The sequence below is a fragment of the Bos mutus genome, chromosome X, assembly GCF_027580195.1.
Source record: "Bos mutus isolate GX-2022 chromosome X, NWIPB_WYAK_1.1, whole genome shotgun sequence".
NCBI lineage: Eukaryota > Metazoa > Chordata > Mammalia > Artiodactyla > Bovidae > Bos > Bos mutus.
Window position 1 is genome coordinate 120,665,916 of NC_091646.1, and position 18,987 is coordinate 120,684,902.

Genomic DNA, 18,987 nt, shown 5'->3' on the forward strand with positions numbered 1-18,987 from the left:
TGGAAACACTGCACTAAGCAAAGTTGAATAGGATCCTTACTGCAGGATTTCTCAGAGTCCATAACTTGCTAATAACTTTGCAATTTCCAAGAAGGCAGTGATACATGCAATACTTTTTAAACATATTGGACCTTTGAAATGAATATCTTGTAGGATAGTATTTTTCAGTGTAAACTTCTAGAAGTAATGGCTAGATCTCTATTTTGTCTGGATTGAGCAAGTTGAAGCCACTGTCAACCATACTTCTAGCAGTCAGGCATAGGTAATTGAATTACTGTACCTATGTGCTTTAGACAACATGAGGCCAAATGGTTACAGATCTCTACCTGGCCATTCACTCACTCTGTGAACTTAGTTATCCTTAGTTTATCCTTCTGTAAAATAAGGACAATCATACTACTGAATGGGATTGTTATAATGAATACACAAAATAATGTACGGCAAGTGCCTGGTTTACAGCGCACAAAGTCCTTAAGAGATGGTTCTTCCAATTATCCAAGTAATGCATGGAATGGCCTTGCTTTCTCCTCAGCTGCTTCCATCTCCTCCCATGAGACCCACCCTTAGAGGACATGGATAGTTGTCTTTCACATTCACATTGAAGAAGAGACTGTGTTTGAATTATAAGAAGATTCTATCTAAGTCTACATTTCTTTCAACTGTGTTAATGAAATCTCATTTATGCCAGGGGCATAAAAATATCCTGAATAAATCAGTTAATCCTTCCATAGCCTGGAGAGGGCCTTAGTCTTCCAAGCAGCTGATAAGGTTCTGGACTGGATGGTGGCCCACCTCTTCTGTAAAGAACCAAATAGTGAATACTTCAAGATTTACAGATCACTGGGTCTCTGTAGCACTACTCAACTCTACTGTGACAGCACAAAGGCAGCCATAGGCAATATACAAGTGAATGGGGGTGGCTATGTGTCAGTGAAAATTTCTTTGCAAAAACAGGTGGCAGGATGGATTTGGCCCATGGGCTGTCGTTGGCTGACCCTGGTTTTGTACTCTGTAGTCTGCTTCTTAAACCCCATTGTTGATGGGAATGGAGTTGCAACCAAGGTAACCTCAGCACACTAGGCACGGTGGATCTGACACTTTCAGATGAAAGAATGTGACGTGACAGGTGGTGGGGCAAGCTAGAGCTGCCGGGAAATCTAACCCCATCAGCGATCTGTTCACTAAGTCTAATGAGACCAAGTGACAATGACCACTGGCAGCACATGCCTGTCTTTCCCCTGCCTCCTGAACACACCCCCTTTGGAAGGTATCATGGGGCCTCCCTGGAGCCTCAGCCCACTGAGAGCCAATGTTCTCTGGGTCATCAATGGCCCTTTTTCTCCATTGATGATCAAAGTGAATAGAGTATTATTGTCCTTTCCCACGAGATCTGAGAGTTTCATGGTTGAACGGAAAAGAGTCCTGTATCCTAGTCATAGCTGGGCTCTGTGACTTCACGCCCCCATGGTCCTTGTGAGCTGCCAAGGGCATGGGAGCTGGGTGGGAGTGATGCTGCATTAAATGACCTGTAAGCCTCTGTCCAGCCTCTAACAGTCTACAAACTTTTTACTTTGGTCGAATTTACTTATATCCCTTTGTTGTATGCCAGTCTGCCTTAAATCTCTTTGGAAGTCACACTTACAGGTTAATCATTACTACACAAAAACACTGAAAAACCTATTAGCTTAAAATAGTAATAGCTATTACCTTTCACAATTTGATCTTGACCATTACAGACACCATAAAGGACAACATTACAGATATTTCAGATATTTCAACATTACAGATAGTTATTAAAAGGACAGTATGGAGGTTCCTCAAAAAACTAAAAATAGAACTACCATATGATCTATGAACTTCTTGAGACTAATTTCTAAGGTTTATTATTAGGATGATTATAATAGTCACAGTTTCTTCCGGGTTTACTATGTACTTGGCACAATGCAATGGGATTTCCATGGATTGTAATGAAAGGTTTGGAGAAGCAAAAGCACTCACTCAGGATCACACAGTACGTGAGTTGAAGAGTCAGGAGCTGAACCCAACTTGCTTAATCCCAAAGCCCATGTCAGGAACCACCCTGCAAAACTGTCCAGTCTCATTGCTTACCATCTCCACCTTGGCACACAGAATAAGGATGGAGGGGTGGGAGCAGACTATCTGAAAGGTAATCATACTGACCAAGGCTACTGGAGAGAGAATTACCGTTTTATAGATGCTGAATCCTCCCTTTTAAAGCCCTCAAACTGACATGCAGAACGCCTATCAGCATTTCAGCATAAGCAGCTAACAGTTTACACTGATTAAAGTCACCTTACATGTAAGTCGGCTAGGAGTGAAAAGTACAAAGTACAGTAACTCAGTGACAAACGTGGTCTGGAAATACAAATGACCATGGCCACTGAATCCTACCACTCTGCTTAATTGATTTAATCAAGCTGCTTGTGAAACTAGACCTAACTTCTTTATCATACATTTTAGAGGAATGATTGTATGAGCCTTGCATCATTAGTTGGTGTGTGGCCTCTTACCATGGGAAGTTTCCATTATCACCCAATCCATGTGTAGAACAGAATATCTTGATGCCCCTAGTTTTAGTACGTCTTTTCTTTCCCCATCCATTACCATTGCTCTTCCACGCTCCATTGCCCAGGGCATAAGGGCTCCATGGAAGAAGAAAACAGCCCGACAAAAAGAATTACAGACAGGTGTTAGGGACTCTAATCCCATTTACAATTTTCAGTTTAAAAAAAGATTTCAGGTATATGACAGTCCTTGGTACAAAGGAAGAGACTATCACCACCCATGGTTTGTCAGTTAATCAAATATATTTATGAAAGCTAAAAATAATAATGATGATACATACCTTTCTTTACTATTTTATTTAAATTTGTAAAAGAGAAAAAAACGAATTTTCATCTACCACGTTTTTCTTTTGACCTTGGATCTACTGTTCCTTTCTTAAGTAAACCACTGTAATCCATTGTTTATGATTTCCAATGCTGGTTTCTTTGAAGTGCAGCCAGAACTTAAAATGGAGCAATTTGACTCTAGAGCTACTTCCAGCTGGTGATCTTTGCTGCTCTGCCCAGGGCTCCATATTGGTGACATGAGGCAAACAGCCATATACTGACGAAAAGATGTCATTTTTTGAGGCTGACATTCACAAGTACATCAGAAACATAACCTACCTCCAACCAATTGTACACATTATCTTAATAGCTGTACAGTACATTCTTGATATCTGCTTTTCCCTGGATGACAAGACTATGGTTGAGTCACTCAGGAAATTATTGAAGAGAACAAAAAGTGTTGAGAACAGAGCGGGGAAAAAACCTTTCAATTTGAAACATCATGAGTGAAGAACTGGGGCTGAGTGGGAGTTTCTCAAAATGGTGTTGAGTGGGAAAGTTTTGTGTATTCTGAATCCATTTCACATTTCAAGAATCTCTACAGACAAAGAAGTTATGTATTCCAGTGATATAGAATTTTATTTTAAAATGGGTTGAATATATTTTAGATGGTGTATGTATGTGTGTGTGTGTGTGTGTGTCTGTCTGACTTCCTAATTTGGGCTAATACATTAAATAAGAAATCTTAGTTTTTAGTTAGATATAGGTAAAACACATCTCTTTCTGAAATTCTGTGAAGATGCTAGAAATCTCAAAATGCCATACCCTGCTCCATTCAGAGAAGGACTAGGATGTAAGAATAGGAAAGCTCAGGAAGAAATACTGCAAAATGCAACCCTGTAGGGGTTCTTCTACACGCGGGATGGGAGAAAGGCATGGGGGATGCTATAGATTCTGGCAGGAGCTGCTGGAAACTTCTGAAAATGAAAGCTAGAACCCACAGGGAGTCATCTGAAACAAATATGCAATGGGAGGAAACTCCCAAAGACTGAACACTAAAAAGAGAGATGGAGTGGGGACCAAAAGGAGGGGGAGATCAGAGGACAATGGCTCTGGAAAGCAAAGTGGAGTGGGATTGTCAGTACTCAGTGGCTGGCAGCGATCAGAACCCAGCCCACTGGGTAAAGATGTCACTGCATTGTAAGTCACACAGGAGTGGCTTTGGAGGGAATACTGTTTCCAGAATTCTCGGGCTCAAAGCCCGGAGCCAAGCAGGAGAACAATACAAATAATTAAGGGACTGGTGGAATTAACTTACAGGGAATTCTTTCAGCTTTACTTTACCTGGTGAGATCAAGTGTAGTATTCATTTCACATCAGATAGGTCTATTATCAGGGAACTGTATCCTGTTCTGGCAAAAGATGATCTAGTAGATTTTTTCCATTCCCGACTTTGAGGATGTAACAAATTATGTATAGCTTGGGAAAGTGATGCAGTGGGTCTGCTGTGTCAGAGGCATATTTAAAAATATCTAAGATGAATGCATCTCAAGGACGGAAAAAATGCTAGAGAATGTGTTACAAAAGAAAAATAAAAGCCCACTTCCTTTACATTTATGCAGAATCTATATAAAGAAGGAAGTCCAACCTTATATCAACCCAAGGTCATTGATTTCTATGTTTATTTACTCTTTCATAAAAATGTAGCTCATATTCCAAACCCATTTTGAGTAGTGAATATGATGCTCAATTTGCAGATGGAAAAATCAAGTCATTGAGAAGGTATTCTGTTTGTGTTCAAACAGAGCAGGACACGGAAAGAAACAAGAACATGACAATTCTCCCACTGATGGAATAAAAACAGAGCGCTATAGCTCTATACATTTCTGTGAGATTCAAATTATAAGGAATTTTCCTATGGCTCTAATTTAGTCTATAATTTGTCACTCAGATATCACCACCCTACAATTATATTAACGAATCATCTCTAATTATTTACAAAGTGCTCTGCCGGCATTCCCTTGGTGTGTATATTAACGACTGGATACTTGACATGTTCATAGGCTGCTGTAGATCCTGTCAAAAAACCCATTTAGGTTCCTGGTTTTTTGAGTGATGCCTTAAAGATGAAAAAGCATCAAGCCAGTTAATTAATGGCTCATTTTTCAGTGTTCCTTTGACACCTATTCTAGAATTATCCATTTTTGTGCCCCTTTTCCAAGGCCATTCTCAAGGTGTGAGTTTGCAATTTTAGAGCTGGTTTAGAGAATGTGAGAGTGGTTAGAGTTAACTTTGGTCAAGTGAAAAGAGCTCTTTGGAGAGGAGTTTGATAGAGTGAAAAAGTCTGTCCCTAAGGTCAGGGAATGTGGATCTGGAATCCTGGCTTTTTCTTGAACTGTTTGTGTGACATTGAGTATGTCATCTAACCTCTGTGAGGCTCAATTTCTTTGTGAATAAAATGAAGCTGACAGTCTGAACCTCAGAAGTTTGTGGTAAGGATGAAAGTGTGACAACAACCTAGGCTGAATCTTGGGGTCTGGGGTGAATATGGCAGTGGGTGGGGGTGGGGAAGAGGCAGTCACTGTTCCACAGTATCACCGCCAGGTTAAGGTGAAAGCTAGTCCCAACCCAACTCTGCCACTTTGTCAGCACACATTTGTTAGCGAACAAGCAGAAACCATCTGCACAGTCTGTCTGTGAGCTGGGTGAAGCCTCGCCTCTCGTCCCTTTAAGCGCTCTGAGTGACTGCCAGTTTGCAGAAAAGATTCCTGTGGGGATTCTGTTGCCCCAGGCTGGCAGCTGTAAGCTGGAATTCCTCATTATCAATGGCTGGAGACAGGCCCATCTAGGGATCACTCTTCTGAGCTCTGAATCTAAAGATGCAAACTATAGGCATCAGATCCTTACACTCTGTTCAGCAGTATGGGAAAGTTCTCTCAAATATTTTAACCACTCTACATATTTTAACCTCCTCCACCTTCACCAAGAGAAGCCATTTCTAACACTCATTTCATTATCTCACCTATTTTTGACATTTCTGCAAACATTAAAGTCTCAGGCATTGGTGGAGACGAGGCTAACAGAAAACACTTGAAGCACCATCTGGAGAATGCGGTCTTAGTAATATTTTATTACCTAACCACCCCAGGAAGATGAACTCCCAGTTAGAGCAATGGTGTTTCCTACAACTGCAGTTTAAACCAATCTGTGTATATAAAATATCACACTGTCTATGCTAAAGTGGCTAAAAGTAAATTACAGACATCTTAACCATGGGCAGAGTGAACATTTTAAATGTACATCAATACTCATCCACTTAGGGATGATCCCTTCCAATGGTTATCAGATTGGGCCCCGAGTTCCTTGGAACTGCTCATGGCCCAGGGCTTGGGGGAAGGAGGTGGGATCTGGGCACCCCATCACCTTGGCCAGAGCAGGTCCATCTCCACTGGGTCTGCATTTTAGATAGTCTCACCATGCTTTACTTAAAAGAAGGGTTCCATGGACAAGAGGTTTGAAAACCACTCATGAAGCCTAATATTCTTATTAAACAAATGGGGAAGATATGACTCAGAGCAGTTGTCACTTTTCCAAGCAGAGAGTAGCTGTAGCCACTCCTAGCAGTGGGCTCTTTTTTTCTACCATAGGCCACCCATGGACCATGGAGAGGCCACATGCATTGCTAAAATCAATCTTTGAGCAAGAAAAGGTGGTATTTCCTGACCATGTGCTTTACTAAATACATTATCCTGGATGATTTTTACATGTTCCATTACTGAAAACCACAACCTACCGTAAGGCATACACACTTGATTAAATGGGTTAGCTTACTAATCTTATATTTCAGAAACAATTATGCTAACTTGAACTTCCTATTAGGAAGATGCCCTCTGTAAATGCTTAATAAATGGGTAAGGATGGTGGTGATCTAATTAAACTTTTAGCCAGTTAACTTTTTTCCAAATAATCCCTATATCAACTTTTCCCCTCTTTCACCCAAACTGTAGTAATGGAAAGTTATTGGTTCAATATATATCATCCTCAGTGAGTCTTGTTTACATTGTTTTGATCTTATTTCAGGACCCTAATGATATTTCAACCAATCTAAGACACTGTCTATTGTAAAACACCAGTATTTTATGTCTAAGAAATAAAACCAACGCACCTATTAAAAATTAAGATACCATTGTCTGTAAGGCACTCTGATTTCAGAGATATTAAAAGAGGTGCATTTTGGAATTCATGAAGTATGCTACAGTATTTGCCACCATATAAGACATACTTTCCCCCTTGTCTTATGCTCCCCCTCCTCCCTTCTTAAGGTCACCTGACGCTTCCAGTAAGCAGAGAAATAGCATAGAAGGTTCAGCCTTAGTATTTGCAAAATGCTTCCCTCTAAAATTGTGTTGTGATTATATTTGAACATATATGATACATACTGACCCCAAAAACTTCTTGGCATGTTTTTGCCCTAGGAAAGGTGATGGACCTCCCTGGATATGTACTACAAACACTTTTTAATCTGTTTCTTTTCTGTGGGATCAGCCTTATTCTAGTAGGGAAAAAAGTTTTAAAGCCTCTGTGTGGAAAAAGTCACACAGAACAGGACATAGATCCTCCATGTTGCATGAACATGGACACTGGATACTTTCTGTGTCTTGAGTTAAACATTCCCCTGGCAACAGAACTCATATCAGGCAGTTTCAAATACACTTCCTAATGATTCCGTTTGCTGTGGTACCAAAATTGTCTAAATTGAGTCATAAGGTAACAAAATATTTTGCTCCCTTTGCTCAGGCATCATTTTCATTCATAACATCAAAGTGCAACTTCAATTTTTCAAGCCCACATATCCAATTACTCATAAGGCAACACTTTTATCTCAAGTGAGAAAGAATACATTCTGCCTTAAAGAAAAGTCTTAATGCTTGTTTTATATGAGTGATACTCCTGGGTGAAAATGTTTTTGGTCTGCATTAAACATTCTTGCCTTTTGATAACAGATGAAATATGCACAAAATTCAAATTTACATATTCTTTCCCAAGTCTGAATTACTGTGTCATTTATTTTCCTTACATAATTTAATGTTTAGCATATTTAGTGTGTTCTAGAAAGTTTTTTATTTTTACTAATGGATGGAAATTAGTATGTCATCTTGAAGGAGAAGAATCTATGAACTGTGGTACCAATGAACTTGACTTTCCAGCACTTTCCTCATGCACTGATCCACACAGTGGTGCGTCAGGGAGAAGGTAAAAGAGTGTCAATTACAGAGACCTAAGGAAGTGTGAGAATAGCCATAGGACGTTACGGGAAGGAAGAGGCGGTTTAGGAGGTATCATTGCCCTCCTCCTGTGGTAAATCTGAAGGAAGCTGAAGGAGGACTAAGGTGTGGGATGGTTTGTGCAAATGCCATTGCCTCCTCTCCTAGAATTATGTGTTCCTTCCTCATCCCAGAGAGCAGAAAATATTAAGCACCCCAGGAGGGCAACAGCCAGAACAAACTGTCTTCCAATTCTTTCAGCCAGTAGGGAGCTGTGAAATCACTGCACAGACCTAAGGATGAGTACCACAAATGTGGAATAAATGGAAGTCAAATTATCCTTTGCATAGTTTTGTACTGTCATTATAGCAATTTTCTTGAGGTGAAAAGCTTTAAAGATGTACTTTTCAGATTTGTTTTGCCTGACAATGATTACTGTCTCAGAATGTTATTGCCTTTTTTTACTTCTCTTAAGCTAAATCTTCCCTGCTTTCTCTTTTAGGCAAATATCAATATCCCAATGGGAGCCTTTCGGCCAGGAGCTGGGCAACCCCCTAGAAGAAAAGAATGTACTCCGGAGATAGAGGAGGTGAGGAAAACTGAGCTGGTAGAACTCGGCACCATCTTCCTCCTCCAATATCCTGACTAGACAGGGCCCAGAGGCAAGGCGAGGGCCAGCTTTCCAGGACGAGGAGGGCACAAGTGGATGTGGGTCAAGGAGTCATCACATAGAACACACATTTCTTTGGCTTTCTTGCTCAGTCAGCCATTGAAACATACTGCCTCTCACTTCCCTTCAGCTGACTCTAAGTGCCTGGCCCAGGTACTTGGAAGATGCTGAGTTTGGCATCTAGTTTATTTATTCATTGTCTATGTCAGCTTGTGTGTCTGCTATGTGTGTGTGTTTGTGTCTGTGTACGTGTATATGTAGGGGGAAGTGGAACCTCTCAGATGCTCTTGATTCAGTAGTAGTCACGAGCTTGGTAAGTTTTCACTCCAAGCTTTTATTGAATCGAGCAGGATACACTTAGTACAGCTTCTGATGAGCAATGAACCCCAGTGGGAACACAGGTAATAAGCACATTAAATTACTTGCAGATTCAAACAGAAAGCCCCAATCCCTGGATATTTCCTTTGAAAAGAGAAACTTGCAAGGGAGTCTATCAATTTCTGAATTTTCCCCCTCCCTCTAATTCTTTATGTTTCCTCCAAATTCAAATACCCAGTCTTCTAAAATGGGGGCTAAAATTCATCATGGGTACAAAAAATAGAGAATAGTTCCCCATCCAAATGTTTATATTTTTCCTCAATTGTGACTTTACTGATGAAACTTGGAAGGTCTGAGTCTGAAAAAAAAAAAGTTAAGGTCTTGGAGCAATAAATAAAGTCACAGGGCACTGCAAACTGTATTTTGTTTTTTAAAAGGTGAAGAGTTCTTTAAAGTTTTAGGTGACCTTTTTGGTATTTGGTCCAAAAGAATCAGCATTTCAAAATTTCATAATAAAACTTTGGTTGTCCTGCATCTAACCTTTTGCTTTCTCATAAATAATTACTGATGTGGTCCTAAGTTAGTGGTTCCAGCCCCCTATAAAGAGAAAGATAATTTTTGAAAGGAGATAGAATCTTTGAGTGACATCACCAAGTTCTGGAATTTCAGTCACCCTTGATGAGTAACATTTTAAACATAAAAGCTGAAAAGATCCAGCCCTACTCTGATTTAATGGTAGATAATTTCAAGTTCTGCTGCTGCTAATCTGGCCACCAGTTAGCTCATGATCATGAACTCTCCTTTTGAACCTCTGTTTGCAAAATACGATCCCCCCCCATTTCTCCAAGGGTCTCTGTAAGGAAAGAGTCAGTGATATAATGTACATGGCATAACCTAGCAGGTATTCAGTAAATTACTGTTCACTGACTGACTGAATTATCCAATTTTTATGAAGGACTCCTGGACCTATTATTTTGCATGTTGTAAGAAAATAGCCCAGGGAGGTGGAAGGGAAGGCAGAAAGGCATTCTTCCCACATCTCCATTCATCTGTTTTTCTTAATTTCTTAATTAGTTCGGTTTTCTTCCTGTGCTTCCTCCTAATCTGTGTCTGTCACTGTGTCTAGCAAACAGTTGCAAGGTAGCTTGACTCTCTTTTCTCACTAAACTGACTGATATGACAGTTGTTTTGGAGGCTTGCCCCTCATCTTCCTCTGTGGTAGACATGGCCCTCACTTCTTTACAGCTGGTACTCTCTCCACACGAGTGTCCCAGTTAGGAAATCTGCTTTTACTCTTGCCTTGTTTCCAGTCTGATGGTTCCAGCACATTCCAAAATAGCTAAAGCCTGATAACAGCCTGGGTTGTGAAAACCTATTTTATGACCAACCACATAAACAAATGGCCAACCGACATGCTTTGTGGGATAGAGGAAGCGAGGTATCCACAGAGATCTGGAGACCCCAGGAATGTTTCCTGAGTTGAGGTACATCTTTTTCGTGGGGCTCATGGATCAGGAGGCTGGCGAAGGGTGGTATCCCTTATTGTAAGAGCTCCTGGGATCTTCGGGAGGGGCGGTATCTGGGCTGAATGTTGGAGTAAGGTTCTCATGAAAACAGTATTGCAGGGGGAAAGTTAGGTGCTTGGCTTGGCTGCAAGGCCTGAGCCACCTCTTGTCACATAGTTTGAATGGGACAATGGAATCTGAATTCAACTAACCTGTACTGCCCCGCTTTTCTATTACTATCCAGTTTAAAACCTTGGAATTGCTCACTTTCTTAGATTTGGGATTCATTGCCTAGCTTTGCATTAAGATAACTACTGTCTAGAGTCGAGGACATAATATACTATCCCTGAACAGAACAGCCCATCTCTGTCACAGCCAGGAATTCCCCCATCTCAATCCTGCCACTACCTCAGATGTGAAGAAGAGGAGGGACCCTAGCAGGAAGCCAGGATGGCTCATGTGACAAGGCCTGTGAGCACTGGCTGGGCCTCCCATTCACCTAAGGTCTCTGTGAGCCCTTGCTCTGCTTGCAGAGCTGGAGCGTGCTCTCCATCTGCTCGGCCCAGCCAGAACTTGGCGTGTGCCCGACACAGAAGCCTTACAACCAGATCTTAAGAAGCTGGGCTGGTCTTTTGCCCAAAACAATGCAGTTGCTTGATTAAAGTGATTTGAAGGATACTGACAAGCCCCTACTCTGTCTCCCAAATCTTACTTTTGACTCAAATTCCATCATTATCAAGCCACAAAATAGCACATTGGGATTTTCTGTTCATTATTTCCCAATGCAAACACACTATTGAATTCTGGTCTCACTACTTTCTAGCTGTGAGGCCATGGGCAAGTTTCTTGCCCCTCCCCCTAGTTTTGTTCCTCAGTTTCCTCAACTGCAGAGCAGGGATAATAATGGTTGTGGATTGAAGATTGATGTGAGGATTGAATGTGTTAGTAGTGTGCTTGCTGTTATTTTTCAGTCTTCAGTGGTTGAGCATAATGAGCATATCAGGCTGTACTGTTGTACAAAAGAGAATTTAGGGGAAAACTCAGGGCACTTGGCAGTAAAAAGGAAGAGGAAGGTGAGATAGCTGGAAAATGGTTAATCATTTTGCTCAATTTTACAAATACTCTGTCACCCCCAAAAGGGACATTTCTGTTTGACAATAGCCATTCCTGAAACTGGGACTGGCCTGGGGGTTGATAAGCTGTCTCTTAAGTTTTATCTAAAACCAAAGAGTGTCCTCCATGTTCTTTCTCAATTCAAATATCTACTTAAAAAAGAAAAGAGAGCATACTCAGCCAAATGGCACCATCTGGACCCTGCTTGTTCATGCCTTAATGTATTATAATTCTTATGATAACAAATTCATAGAAAAAAATGGAATCTGATTCGCATTATTTTTTAAAAGATGAGAGAAGATTCAACTAAGAGTATGTACCACCACTAACCCCTTCCTGAGTCAATGTCTTAAAACCTACTTCTTAAATATATCCACTTATAACTTTCCATTATTTGTGACCCTACCAAATCAAGAGCTAAAAGTTTTACCTTGATAAATAAAAATCACAGTGCACTGAGGTTTTAATAAATTTCCAGGAAAATGCCTAATGTCCAATATTTTCATCCTTTAACTGTGTATGTTCACACAATAAATCTTTGCACACAGACACATAACTGCACACATCGGCTTTAGGTGTTAATTGTGGTAATATAGCACATTTTGAAATTATAAAGTGACTGTGACTTATCTGGGAACTTAACAGAAGGAATTAGAAATATTTTTTCTCCTTCATGTTTCTGTATTAAGCTCTATCCACCTAACAACCATGGGAATGTTTATAAGTGAGGAAACATTTTTCATCTCACCACTACACATATATTTTCTAAAAAGAACACCTTACAGCCTTGCTAAAAATTTCTTTTCAAAAGCCTAATGAACACAGTTTCAGAATACCTTGTCCTCTAGGTGGAGCTTTAACAGTTTTACCTACTGCTTCTAAATCTGCATTTATAAATGATGAATGTGTGCAAAGGATGCAAAGAAGCTGAGCCTATGGCTCTGTACAATGACTCAGGGAAACAACATTCTGTGGGTATTTACAAAGGTAGAGTTGACATTGCATGACTCTCATTTCGTGTGGGTGACATGTTAGCTATTTCATTAGCACTGTGCCAGAATCTAAGAAAATGACCAGAGGAAAAACCACTAGCCTATAGGAGAAGACAAGCACCTCACTATTTTATATTTCTATTCAGCCCTTTAAATAAACAATTTAAAAGCGTTTCTGTACATGCACCACGTAAGTGGTTGAAGTCTGGGAAACTTTCTTCCCTTTCCCTTTAGGGTTCAGACAACTCGAGAACTAGATGTAGGAGCCCGATGGGGGCTAAAGCACAGCCTGGGCTTTACTACCCGAGTTACAGGACTGGCTGGCACACGTACAGGACTGGCTGGCACACGTACGGCACAGGGCTTGAACCTGAGACAAGCGTGCTCTTTCTTATTCTTTTTCCCATAACTGAACCGGTTCACTCAGTTGCTGGCCCAGCAGGTGGAGCTCTGCCAGTCTCAGAGAGCCTATGTTAGTCTGGGCCTCCAAGAAGCAGACCCAAAGAGGAGATTCGACGGGCAAAGTATTTACTGGGGAAAACACCTGTCAGGAAACATGAGACCGTGATGCAGATGAAGGATCATGGAGCGGAGAGTGGGGCTGAAGTGACCTAGACAACAGTACTGTTCTCAGGAAAATTCTCGAGTCCTTCCCAGAGGAGGCCCAGGTCTCCCAGAAGCAAGCCCGCCTTCAGATCCTATGACGCTCAGCCATTGGCCACGAGCAGCCGTGGGAAGTGTGACCTCAGCATGGTGATGGGCGGATCTCAGGGCAAAGCAGCTGGGGCTGTCATTCAATTATCCTCCCTGCAGGAAACTGATCCGAGAGGCGTGCTCTTGTGGCTGCCACAGAGATCAAATGTTCCTCCAGCACCTCCAGTCCAGGGCCCCGGAGACTAGGCACCTCACCGCTAGCAAATAGGAGGAAGGAGCTATCCAGCAACCATCTGCAATACTTCGTTGGGGTCCTAGGAGTCACGAACAGCAATGGATCTTACTGTTTTACAGCCCCTGTAAATCTGTGTGTTTGGTGTATGTACACAGAGGCATAGATTTGTCACTATGGGAAATTTTCAGGATTAATCAGCAAAACAGCTATCCACAAGTGTGCTTGTGCGCTTCTGTACCAGTAACTGGTGAAAGTCGCTCTGTAGTGTCCGACTCTTCACGATCCCATGGACTATACAGTCCATGGAATTCTCTAGGCCAGAATACTGGAGTGGGTAGCTTTTCCCTTCTCCAGGGGATCTTCCCAATCGAGGAATCGAACCCAGGTCTCCCACATTGCAGGCTGATTCTTTACCAGCTGAGCCACAAGGGAAGCCCAAGAATACTGGAGTGGGTAGCCTATCCCTTCGCCAGCGGATCTTCCCGACCCAGGAATCGAACCGGGGTCTCCTGCATTGCTGGCGGATTCTTTACTAACTGAGCTATCAGGGAAGCCCCTACCAGTAGTTGGAGGAGCCACCAAAACAAGTATAGAATGTGCTCCTGCTCTAAAGCCACAACAGAAAAACAGAAAACGTAAAATACTTTCCAAAGTAGGAGGGGCAAGCCCTCCTCTGCCGCTGCATCCTCTCCCATCCAGATATAAAGAGGCTTTGTTTATGTCAGTTTGTTTCTGTACCCCAGAAACATCATTGGAACAAAGGCTGGCAGCCAATATGCCCCAAACGAAAAAACAGAAAACTCCTGGACCAAGTCATTGTTAGAGGTGGCTGTGTACTAATGGTCTACAAACTCTGCCTTTAAGGCATCTTATGATATTATGATGTGTGTGTGTGTATGTGTGTGTGTGTGTGTGTGTGGGCGTGCGTGCCTGCATGCTCAGTGGCTCGGTTGTATCTGACTCTTTGCGACCCTATGGATTGTAGCCCACCAGGCTCCTCTATCCATGAGATTCTCCAGGCAAGAATTCCAGAGTGGGTTGCCATTTCCTCCTCCAGGGGATCTTCCTGACCCAGTGATTGAACCTGAGTCTATTGTGTCTCCTGCACTGGCAGGTGGATTCTTTGTTGTTGTACAGTTGCTCAGTCATGTCTGACTCTTCGTGACCCCATGGACTGCAGCACACCAGGCTTCCCTGTCCCTCAGCATCTCCCAGAGTTTGCCCAAGTTCATGTACATTGAATTGGTGATGCCATCCAACCATCTCATCCTCTGTCACCCTCTTCTCCCTCTGCCTTCAATTTTCCCCAGCAAGGTGGTTTCTTTCCCACTAGATTAAATTTGGTTTTGTAAGACACTTCTCTTGAAAACATAAATCCTTTTCACTAGTGCTAATTTTTATGAATTATCAGACACTGTATCAGACACAGTACTCTTGTGTTTTCTAAGTCATGGGGAAATTACTTGTGTTTTTCTTCCAGCTTTATTCCTCCATAAATTGCACGAGATCTTCCTGAAACTCTGAGGGGATCACAACAGCACAAGAAGAAGTCAGTCTGCTAGAATTACACTGATGTTATTTTTGCTTTTTTTCGGCTTCATGTCCATGACCCAAAGAGACCATATGTCTTTTTCAGTGAGCTAAATTTTTCTCTTTTTATTTTTTCTTTAGGGTGCTCCTCCCACTTTGGACGAGGAGAAGAAGCCAATTCCAGGAGCTAAGAAACTTCCAGGACCTGCAGTCAACCTATCGGAGATCCAGAACATTAAAAGTGAACTGAAGTATGTCCCCAAAGCTGAACAGTAGTTGGAAGAAAAAAGGTGAGTGAAAAACTATTTCCTTTGTCTCAAAAAGACCACTATAAAAATGGTTTATGAAACCCTTCCACAGAAGAAGCCTGGAATTCCAGAAGTGTTTACTAAGTATTGGCGCTCTCACGTTAGACCAGAGCTTCTGGCACAAAGGTTTTCCAGTATGTAAACAAAGCTTTGGGGCCTGTCTTATTCCCAGACCAGTCAGATGGCCACTGAGGATGTTGGCCTGCCTTCCCCTTCCTAGTCACCTTCTTAGTGAGACAGTCCCACACATGACAATGGCCACGCTACTTGTGTCACACTGATGCAGACTTACCAGGGGATTTACAAGTAACTTCTGCTGATAAGGTTCCTTTATAGTGGAGAGAGAGGAGCTGTTTCAAGTCAAAAGAACAGAACAGTATCCAGTGTTTTGAGCATAGTTATATGAAAGAATAAAGAAGTGAGAACAAAACACAATAGATTCTATGACCATAGAGTGAATCCAGGAACCTGGATGAGGAGAAAGTGACAGAAGCAGGAACTGATCTGAAGCCATACACACTCGGTATCCGTTACGCCAGGATGAGATGAACTGATGACTGTGTGTCATTGTACTCAGTACTGCTTGCGTTGCCAAGCTGAGATGAAATATTCCAGTATGTCTGGGATGAGGCAGCAGAAGTTTCTTGTGAGAAAGCCCCCAGAAGTGAAATGAACTTTCGGTAATATTTATTATCATCACCCAACTAAGGCTGTTCAGTTAGACACATGAATTTTTAATGCAAACTTTAAAGGGTTTTTGCTTTTATGAAATTCTTATTGACCTAAATTTAACCCCAGTTCCAGTTGCAGAAGAATTTGGTTTTGAAGATTCAAAGGAATGTGTTTTAAAATTAGTTCAGAGAGGATCCTGTGGTGTTATTCAGCAGTGAGATTGATTCTGTAGACTTGAATCTGTGGTTATGGTAATGGAGAACAATAGCAACTCAATAAAATACCAAAATGGTACCACAATAGCCAGAATACATTTTTTGTTACTTCATTATCTCAGAGAAGACTTTAATGATTCTTCCCTCCTGAAAAAATTCTAATAATGCAAAATCACTCAGAGAAGCCCATTTGTCTTTACTCTACAGGGATATAAAAACTTAAATTGTCCAGGTAGTTGATCTGAACTCCTGATGAAGACAGTCACTGTTTTGAGCCAAGGAGTGATCTTTATTTTTGTAGGAGAGGTAGTAAGCTGTTTTGATTTTGATGCATCAATTCTTCTGCAAATCTGTCAGATTTTGAGACTTCCATGGCCATGGTTTATGGTCACGGTTTACGGTCACAGAGGGAGAGGATTTCTTAACATTGATTGATTAGCTGGAATCATAAACAGTAAATACCCTGGACCAGCCATCATCTAGCTCCTCACTGGTTGGATTTGATTTCCTCCTTTTTGGGCCACCCATTCATCACCTACCCTGTGTATTATTGTTCAGTGATTTAATCAAACAGGTCATTGTCTTAAAACTGAGTAACTCCACAGTACCAAACTATGAGGGCTTCCTAGGTGGCTCAGTGGTAAAGAATCTGCCTACCACTGCAGGAGATAAGCGTTTGATCATTGGGTCTGGAAGATTCCCTGGAGAAGGAAATGGCAACCCACACTAGTATTCTTGCCTGGGAAATCCCATGGACAGACGAGCCTGGTATGCTACAGTCCATGGGGTCGCAAAGAGTTGGACACGACTGAGTGACTAAAACAACAACAGCCAAGCTATGAAAACCACAAGGCTCAAAGTCTAGGGTATAACTATTATAATACTCTAGACATAAGATAGAGGAGCACCTCCTTCTAGCTAAGATCAGCACTTCTTTTAGTGAGATTTCAGACTCGTTCCATGTCCTGTGTCATGGCTAGAATTATTCATGAATATAGATAAAAAACACTTTGGATAAGAATCATAAAGGCCAGTGACTAGCCATTTAGAGATCAACACAAAGAAATAGAGGAAAACAACAGAATGGGAAAGACTAGAGATCTCTTCAAGAAAATCAGAGATACCAAGGGAACATTTCATGCAAAGATGGGCTCAATAAAGGACAGGAATGGTATGGACCTAACAGAAGCAGAAGATATTAAGAAGAGGTGGCAAGAATACACAGAAGAACTGCACTAAAAAGAGCTTCATGACCCAGATAATCACGATGGTGTGATCACTCACCTAGAGCCAGACATCCTGGAATGTGAAGTCAGGTGGGCCTTAGAAAGCATCACTACGAACAAAGCTAGTGGAGGTGATGGAATTCCAGTTGAGCTATTTCAAATCCTGAAAGATGATGCTGTGAAAGTGCTGCACTCAATATGCCAGCAAATTTGGAAAACTCAGCAGTGGCCACAGGACTGGAAAAGGTCAGTTTTCATTCCCATCCCAAAGAAAGGCAATGCCAAAGAATGCTCAAACTACCACACAGTTGCACTCATCTCACACGCTAGCAAAGTAATGCTCAAAATTCTCAAGCCAGGCTTCAGCAATACATGAACCGTGAACTTCCTGATGTTCAAGCTGGTTTTAGAAAAGGCAGAGGAACCAGAGATCAAATTGCCAACATCCGCTGGATCAAGGAAAAAGCAAGAGAGTTACAGAAAAACATCTATTTCTGCTTTATTGACTATGCCAAAGCCTTTGACTGTGTGGACCACAATAAACTGTGGAAAATTCTTCGAGAGATGGGAATACCAGACCACCTGACCTGCCTCCTGAGAAACCTGTGTGCAGGTCAGGAAGCAACAGTTAGAACTGGACTTGGAACAACAGACTGGTTCCAAATAGGAAAAGGAGTACGTCAAGGCTGTATATTGTCACCCTGCTTATTTAACTTATATGCAGAATACATCATGAGAAACGCTGGGCTGGAAGAAGCACAAGCTGGAGTCAAGATTGTTGGGAGAAATATCAATAACCTCAGATATGCAGATGACACCACCCTTATTGCAGAAAGTGAAGAGGAACTAAAAAGCCTCTTGATGAAAGTGAAAGTGGAGAGTGAAAGAGTTGGCTTAAAGCTCAACATTCAGAAAACGAAGATCATGGCATCTGGTCCCATCACTTCATGGGAAATAGATGGGGAAACAGTAAAAACAGTGTCAGACTTTATTTTTCTGGGCTCCAAAATCACTGCAGATGTTGACTGCAGCCATGAAATTAAAAGACGCTTACTCCTTGGAAGGAAAGTTATGTCCAACCTAGACAGCATATTCAAAAGCAGAGACATTACTTTGCCAACAAAGGTTCGTCTAGTCAAGGCTATGGTTTTTCCTGTGGTTATGTATGGATTTGAGAGTTGGACTGTGAAGAAAACTGAGCGCCAAAGAATTGATGCTTTTGAACTGTGGTGTTGGAGAAGACTCTTGAGAGTCCCTTGGACTGCAAGGAGATCCAACCAGTCCATTCTGAAGGAGATCAGCCCTGGGATTTCTTTGGAAGGAATGATGCTAAAGCTGAAACTTCAGTCCTTTGGCCACCTCATGTGAAGAGCTGACTCATTGGAAAAGACTCTGATACTGGGAGGGATTGTGGGCAGGAGGAAAAGGGGACA

At 41.7% G+C, this 18,987-nt stretch overlaps 1 protein-coding gene across 1 annotated transcript in view; it reads left to right on the forward strand.

Annotated features, from left to right (window-relative positions):
• The window catches only part of SMPX (small muscle protein X-linked), a 53,373-nt gene that overhangs the window by 6,536 nt on the left and 27,850 nt on the right, over positions 1–18,987 (forward strand). Inside the window, exons 3-4 of the mRNA XM_005897736.2 lie at positions 8,619–8,705; positions 15,275–15,423. Of these exons, the coding sequence (XP_005897798.1) occupies positions 8,619–8,705; positions 15,275–15,409 (222 nt within the window). The 3' untranslated portion in view covers positions 15,410–15,423. The remainder of the gene's footprint in view (positions 1–8,618; positions 8,706–15,274; positions 15,424–18,987) is intronic.